This window comes from Erythranthe guttata, chromosome 14, assembly GCF_056151865.1.
Source record: "Erythranthe guttata isolate IM_541 chromosome 14, IM_541, whole genome shotgun sequence".
Lineage (NCBI taxonomy): Eukaryota > Viridiplantae > Streptophyta > Magnoliopsida > Lamiales > Phrymaceae > Erythranthe > Erythranthe guttata.
Genome location: NC_142546.1, coordinates 22606884 through 22615000, shown reverse-complemented (window position 1 = coordinate 22615000; position 8117 = coordinate 22606884). Strand labels below are relative to the sequence as shown.

Here is an 8117-nt window from a genome sequence, read left to right as displayed (position 1 = left end):
CTTCGTTAACTGCATTATGAGTTCTGAATTATTCGTACGTTTCCTTCTCCATCTCTCTCTCTCTCTCTCTCTCTCTCTCTCTCTCTCTCTCTCTCTCTCTCTCTATATATATATATATATATATATATATATATATATATATATATATATATATATATATATATATATATATATATACTCTAATTTTATTATTTTTGTAATTATGTGTTTTTAAGTAGATCTGTAATTTCTGCTCCAAAACTGCAAGTTTTCGTGTATGTTTCTCTGTTTCTGTACCGATCTCTCGAAAATTAAACTAGTTAGTGATAAAATTGGTGTCTTTAATTTGTTACTGCACATCATGTATATAATTAAACAAATATAATTAAATAGATCTCCCTAGCTATATATGTTTACTATTTAAAAAGCAAAAAATGTTCAAGAATTGTATTTCATTGCTTTAATATTTTGAGAAACAAATTTATCTAAAATGGTTTTCTTTTTTTACTCCCTTTTATTTATTTAATTTTTTTTTGGAGGGGGCAGCGTATTCCTGCGTCGTTTGTAGTGAAAATGAAAGGAGCTCTACCGAAGAGGGTCATCCTCAGAGATAGATACACGAATATGTGGGAAGTGGAGGTGGCTACCGATGGAGGTTATTCATGTTATTTTATTGAGGGATGGACACAATTTTACGAGGATAATTCTTTGGAGCTGAAGGATTTTATCATACTCGATTATAACGGCAAAAACTTGTTCGATTTCAGAATCTTTGGAAGAAATTCTCTCGAAAAGGAAGGCGTCGGAGCTCTAATGTTAAACGAACACAACACCGTTAATGAGGAGTATGATGATGCATCCATGGATGATGATCATGATGATGTTGATGTTGCTGATGATGATGATGATGATATTGATGTTGTTGTTGTTGATGATGATATTGATGTTGTTGATGTTGATGATGATGATGATGATAATGATGATGGTGATGGTGATATACCTCGCGAGAGAATCTTCAAGAAGAAGGATCTTCCGGACTGCTACGGTGCTGAAATCTTCAGATTAGGGCTGGCTCAGTTTCCCGAAAATCCTTTTTTCGTGTCGAGATCGAGGCTATCGGGAAGACAGAATGAGTTGGTACTTTTTTTTTTTCTTGATTATCCTTTTATTCATCAGTACTTCATCCCAAATTAAATTTGTACTATCATTTACATTATTATATTATATGTATATATATATATATACTGATTGATGTGATTTAACATGCCTGCAGTACATCCCGAAAGATGTGATAGTGGACTATGATTTGAAGATTCCGGAGAAGATAATCCTGGTGGACGAAAGAGGGAATAAATTCAAATCGAAGATCAAGAAATGGAAAGACGGACGAATGTGGTGCACCAAAGGGTGGAGAAGCCTCTGCAATGTGAACGGAATCAATGCAGACGACACTTGCATTTGCGAGTTCGTCCGAGAAGGAGATACCGAGGAATATTCCTTGTTGGTCCGTGTGTTGGGAATATGATGAGAGACTATAAATAACTGCGAACTCGTTCGATAAATATTCGATTATTAATTAATGTATTTTGGAAAAAAACTTTGTTTGTTTGAGGACTCTGTTTCCCTCTGTTCTTGATTTGAAGATGTATATCAGATATTATGCAAATTCATCTAAATATTATTAGAGTTATATTCTTATTACTATCTTATTTATTTGTGATTTGAAAAGAAGAAAAGGGTCAAACACAATAATAAAATTGGAAAAGTGGTTATTATAATCTCGATTTTTTGTAGGCCACGTCAGCAACCATTTTGAGTAATCTTATTACCACTGTAAGTAATGTATATAGCGACGCTATTTTAATATTTACAGACGTTAAAAATACACAAACTTTCCAGAAATGGTAAAACAAAAACTCATACACTCCATCCAATTACCTCCTTTTTTCTGCATGCATATTCAAGCACCCAAACATATCTCTCTCTCTCTCTCTCTCTCTCTCTCTCTCTCTCTCTCTCTCTCTCTCTCTCTCACACACACACACACACACACACACACACACACACACACACACACACACACACACACACACACACACACACACACACACACACACACACACATTCACACACTAACACACGCAATTCAGTAAGAGCTGCTGAGCTTTTCTTCTTCCTTGTGACTCTTGTTTGTATATTTCTTTTACCTTAGTTTCTTCTTCTGTTAAAAAAATTTATAAGCTAAGTCTTTTTTCCAGGCCATTATTAATTATATACATAAACTCTAACTAATATCTTCTTTTGTTCTCACTTTTTTGAACGCAGAGGGGTTGGAAATTAACCAGAGATGAATTCTCATCACGCCTTCTTCAATTTCATCGCGAGTTCCCGAAAATTCGTACATTTTCTTCGATCTCTCAATTTTTCTCTTTTCAATTGATCTCGTGTTTAAGAAAAAAAAAATAGATCTCGTGTTTCTATATATATATATACATGAATTCTTGTAAAACTAATTAATAGATCTCATCTAGCTAGCTACTTGTAGTTGTATGTTTAATTAATTCTTTTTTTTTTCTTTTTCTGGGCAGCGTATTCCGGCACCGTTTGCTTTGGAAACGCGAGGAGTTTTAGGAGATCGGGTAATTCTCAGAGATGTGTACGAAAATTCGTGGGAGATGGAGGTGGTTAGAGATGGAGAACATGAGTGTTATTTTAGTGAGGGATGGACGCAATTTTATATCGAGAATTCTTTGGAGGTGGGGGATTTGATGGTGTTCGAGTATATGGGTAACAAATTGTTCGACTTTCATATATTTGGAAGCAACGCGTGCCAAAAGAAAGGTGTGGGAGCTCTAAAGGCAAACAAACATCATGCCGTGAAGCAGGAGTATGACGATGATGATGGCATACATGATGATGATCATGATGTTGGAGCTCCTAATGCAATCGAGCATAAGGTTGTGAAGGAGGAGTATGACGATGCATCCATGGATGTAGATGATGGTGATGATGATGATGATGATGTCATACGTCATGATGGTCATGATGATGATGATGATGATGATGATGATGTCATACATGATGATAGTGATGACGACGATGACTATGTGCCAGAGGAAGACGAAGAAGAAGAAGAAAATGAGTTAGTTAATACTAATTTGGAAAAGGCAGCCAAGCTTAAGAATAAATCAAAACCAGCTTATCCACCTTGTGCACCTAACACATGTAAGTAGTTGTGGATTTTTCTACTACTATTCTTGAATATTGTTAATATGTTTTATTCTTTATTATTATTCCACGTATATAGGTGAAGGCCATATGCATATGGATGAGGATGCAAGTGATGAAGATGACGTGCAGCAGTTAAGGACGACTTCCAAGACGGTTAATGCCAAGTCGAAATCGAAATCGAAATGGAAATCTTCTACAAACTCGACCAGAGGCAATACGCGTAATATATTAATATCACTTCTAATTTTTGCTTTCTTTCTAATGTTCGTACATTTGCTTTGTTTCATACATTGTGCTCCTTCTCTCTTTATAATTAATTTCAGCTGGAAACGGAAATATACCGTGTGAGAGAATCTTCAAGAAGAAGGATCTTCCCGACTGTTACGGTGCTGATATCTTCCGATCGGGCCTGGCTTCGGTTCCCAAAAATCCTTATTTCGTGTCGAGATCAAGGGTTGCACGAAGGAAGAATGAGTTGGTATAGTTCTCTATATATTTATATACGTTATTAATTATACGTGTATACTAATTAATGTATATAATCTCATGATTTAAAATGCATGCCAGTACATTCCGAAAGATGTGATAGTGGACTATGGTTTGAAGATTTCGGGGACGATGTTCCTGGTGGACGAAAGAGGGAATAAATGGAAATCGAAGATGATAAAATGGAAAGACGGGCGGCTGTGGTGCACGAAAGGGTGGAGAAACCTCTGTAATGTGAACGGAATCAACTTGGACGACACTTGCATCTGCGAGTTCGTCCGAGAAGAAGGCTGTGAGGAATATTCCTTGTTGGTCACTGTGGTGGGTGGTGGTTTAGATAAATAATTAAAACTCTTGTTCTTTGCTTATTTGGTTACAGTCTGTAACTACTGTAAGATTTGTGTAAGGTTTGAGGACATGGTTTGGTTTAATTTCATGTGTTGATGTGTAATTTATGTAAGTCTTTGAATGAATCATATCTTTTTTTTTAAGCAGAAATGTTCGATTCAAATAAACAATGTGAGAAATATACTAAAATTATGAGACTAAATATAGGAGAAAGATGGAAATTAAAATATGCGATCAAATATACTACAATAATGAAGTAACAACTCATTATTTATTAAGCATCAAAGAATTAAGAAAATCACTCGAGTACAAGCACAGGTACATCTATGGAAGAATAATCAAGCACTTTGATTTGAGTATACGTGTACTATATATATAGATATAGATACAGAGAGTTTATACGGGTAGAGAAAAAAAATCTACAGAATCTCCCTCCTGGCGGCGTACCCATACTGCGACCGCTGGATGTTCTGCTGCCGCTTCTTGTACAGCAACGCGCCGGCGCCTACTATGCACGCTCCAGCGATAACTCCGACTGCTACGCCGGCCTTCTGTCCGCCGCTCATCCCACCGGAGGACTCCTTCTCCGACTCTAAATTACCCGCACTGATCTGATCCTCGTTGCTAGTGTCTCCGGCGACGTTCGGCGCCGGTGATGGAGACTTCTTCTGCGCAGGAGAAGGAGAAGGAGAAGGTGAGTTCGGAGCGGGATCTGAGGGCGGTGGCGCCGGAGGGGAGGAGATGGATGAGGGGGAAGGCGATGAGGAGGCGGCGGCAGGCGGCGGAGAGATTTCGTTGGGAGGCGGTTGGGGAGGAAGAGAAGGGGAAGGTGAGGGAGAATCAGCAGAGAGAGCGGCGTATGCGGAAAATTGGATTGAGAAGAAGAGGACTAGAGCGAGGGTTCGAGAAATTGACGCCATTGATGAGATCTGCAGAGCTGAAGAATTGATAATAATTTCTCCTAATCAGTAATTGCTATAAGAATTAATTAGTGAGGAGTTGGAGAAATTGTTGGGGGTTTACTTGACAGGGAAATGAATTGACTGGGAAGAATTGTGACTGAAAAATGGAGATATGTAAAATTCCGGCAATGTGAAAAAATGGCAGTTCTGAATGCGGTTGAGAGAGAGAGAGAGAGAGAGAGATCTAGAGAGAGAGAGAAGGAGAACGTGGGTAAGATAAGAGGGGATTGCAGGTGGAGGAGAGTGGTGGCGTGAGCGGCGGAGGGGAATTTTGTTTTTTACTTGCTTATAATTCAATTTGGTGAAAATAATTGGATTTTGTTAAGTTGGCAGTTCTGCTTAAAAGTTTATTTTTAAAATATTTGCAAATATCCTCAACATTAAGAAATAAATTATTTTAGAAGAGAAAAATTTGCAGTCACCACCTTACTATAGTTGGACACTTTACCAACTCACAAATGTTGATCAATTTATTTTAGTTTTATAAATTTGTTGGTAAAAGTGTCAATTTAAACTGTGTCTTATCAAAGCTCAATTCTTTAGCTCGATTTTATTTGACTCGAGTCTAATTAATTTGAATTGAGCGTAGTTTGAGTCAATCTATTAAATCTGAAAAAGTTTATAAGTCGAGTTTTAGCTCATTATAGCTCAACGGCCTCAACCAATATGAAGCACGATTAAATAAATAATTAAAAATATATTAAATTTATTTATTGACATATTTATCAATGTTTATTTTTATACAAATAATACTAGTTAAAAAAAGAAATTAGCTTCGTGAACAAGAAAATTATACAAAAAAAAGAAAAAAAACTTTTACTAATTAAAATTGGGCCTACAAGAAAATTAAATTGTGCATACATGACCCATATTTACATTGGGCCGATATTGTGACCGAACTCGTTTGGCCCGAGCCCGAATAAGTGATACCGATCCGGCGTCAATTGATTCTCTCCTCCGTCAATCCCCTTTCAAAATCAAACGCAGGTTTCTTTCCTCTCAGCATAATTATCTGATTTCATCGGAATAATAATCATGATCAGCGTTCTCGCTCAGGTTTTCTCTTCTCCATGGCTTTTTTTTTTTTGGGTTAATCTGTGTATGTATAGTTAATTATTTACATTCTGTATATATTTGTATGTATATGTGCAGGAGCGTTTGTTAGGCGCGGCGCTGGGGAGCATCTTAACTGGGGCGGTGATATTTGAGCAGCGCAGAAGCATCTATAACTCCATTTCTGAACCTGTACCTCAGGTAATTTTCTATTGTTCATCGGATTCTGTTTTTTTTTTTTTTTTTTTTTTTTATTTTAATTATGCGTATCTTCGGCAATAAAATTGATAAATTGTGCCGATGTGAAAGCTAATTCGATTGTGAAAGAAGCTATTCTTCGTCTATTGACTTGCATTTCTGCTTCTTAGCCAAGTAATTTTGTGGTAACCTAAATTTAATAATCTGAGCGTAGTTCTTTTTTTTCTTTTTCTTTTGGTCAAGTTGCTTTATTTGATGTTACAGAAAATGATTGAAAGAAGGAGCTGACATAATTTGGATATTTCTTTGCAGTTTCGTTAGATTATTCTAACACGCACATGTGTATATGTTGAGAGATATGTGAATAGAGATATAGTTGTATCCTATACATAAATGAAACATACACAGTACATACATGTTTATAAGTTGATAAATAGGTAGATAGAGATAATGCAATTAAATGTATGTTAAACAAACTCAAAACACTTCTTGTTCGTGAGGGTATAATGAGGTCGTGTTATACTCACTGTGTTGATAGTGCGATTCATTTTCGTTTCTACATTGCGACGGGATTGAACTTCTGTAATGTTGTATGAGGTGTTATTCCAAAAATATTTAGTGCGAGAGATAAAATTGTACTGTACATGACTTCATAACACTGTCAAACTTTTCTATGAGGCAAATATGTTTTGCCTTTGAAGTAAAGGTATACAATGTTATATAAATTAATTTAATGTAAATGCAATTAGTAATACTAGTAGCTCAACCGGTGGTATAATTATAATTTGTAATTGCATTATGGAGTATCATTGATAATTTAAAGATGTTCAAATACCACAGTGGAGGATGTTTATGCGTCGGATTGATGAAGATTAAATTCATGTGTGGTAACTGCAGCTAAGGGGTACTATGGGATTTGTTTCATTCTCTGCAGGAATCCTGTGATTGAGAGGTCTTTAGATTTATGTAGTCAAATCTGCCTGCTTAATTTACATCCCCTCGTAATCTTATTACCCCACTAAAAGAAAATAAGAGAACAAAAAATTGAAAAAGAAAGGAGAAGGGAGAAATCGTATAGAGATAATGTCTTTATGCACACTATGTAATGTTGATTTTGTTTATCGACTGGTTGGCAGCATGCATGATATTCTCATCATCTGTATCTGAACTTTGTAAACGAAAAAAAGTGAAACTTCTGTGTGAAATACTTGGCAGAGTCAAATTACCGATACTATGTAGTACGGTACTAAAACTACGATTAGAGTGAAAAATGTGCGAGAACAGTATCAAGTAGATACTTATGACATGTCAAGAACTATCGGACTCTGTTTCTTTCAGTTTATGCCGATTTCATCTCGTTTTTTATATACTGCAGATGATGTACTCATCATGGTTGTAACAGTGATGTCATTGTTTCAATTAACTACAAATTTCTCTTTTATACCTTTTTTTTTCTTCAGAAAAGAGAGCCTATTTTCGGAACAAAGGCTCGCCTGGAGTTTGCACACGTATGGAATAAAGCGGTGGACAAGGCATTAGGACCTCTCATCGAATCTCTGAGCTCACGCGGATGGTAGGAACATTCCAATAAGAAGACCACCGTATGAAGAAGGTTTCTAATATTCTCCACCCATATCTTACTCTCAGTTTTTCTGGATTCCGTTTACATGTTAAAGAGTCGTACGTTTGATTGTGCACATGGTAGATCATGCAGCATATGCACATTTTCGTTTGTCGAATATAAGAGTCTTTCGTTTGTGATTGAACGTGTATGATTTTCTGCTGTATGACAAGTGTTTTATTGCATATATATGGTAGCGTTTTCTTGATTGTAGAATAGCAAAAGATTAGGTGTTGAAA

The 8117-nt window shown here is 36.2% G+C and overlaps 3 protein-coding genes across 3 annotated transcripts in view; 2 read left to right on the top strand and 1 right to left on the bottom strand.

Annotated features, from left to right (window-relative positions):
* The window catches only part of LOC105958722 (uncharacterized), a 4322-nt gene extending 153 nt beyond the window's left edge, over positions 1-4169 (top strand). Inside the window, exons 1-7 of the mRNA XM_088812813.1 lie at positions 1-34; positions 526-1116; positions 1253-1501; positions 2568-3204; positions 3287-3430; positions 3534-3688; positions 3778-4169. The exon at positions 1-34 is cut by the window's left edge and continues 153 nt beyond it. Coding sequence (XP_088668939.1) covers positions 1-34; positions 526-1116; positions 1253-1501; positions 2568-3204; positions 3287-3430; positions 3534-3688; positions 3778-4041 — 2074 coding nt within the window. The 3' untranslated portion in view covers positions 4042-4169. The remainder of the gene's footprint in view (positions 35-525; positions 1117-1252; positions 1502-2567; positions 3205-3286; positions 3431-3533; positions 3689-3777) is intronic.
* A 127-nt stretch (positions 4170-4296) lies between these two features.
* On the bottom strand, positions 4297-5361 carry LOC105958881 (uncharacterized). The gene has a single exon (XM_088814115.1). The coding sequence runs from the start codon at positions 4962-4964 to the stop codon at positions 4464-4466; it is 501 nt and encodes a 166-aa protein (XP_088670241.1). The 5' UTR covers positions 4965-5361; the 3' UTR covers positions 4297-4463.
* A 522-nt stretch (positions 5362-5883) lies between these two features.
* Positions 5884-8086, top strand: LOC148765458 (zinc finger, C3HC4 type family protein). Its single transcript, XM_088813577.1, has 3 exons — positions 5884-6062; positions 6159-6260; positions 7718-8086. The coding sequence occupies exons 1-3, from the start codon at positions 6042-6044 to the stop codon at positions 7832-7834; spliced, it is 240 nt and encodes a 79-aa protein (XP_088669703.1). The 5' UTR covers positions 5884-6041; the 3' UTR covers positions 7835-8086.
* The last annotated feature ends 31 nt before the right edge of the window (positions 8087-8117 follow it).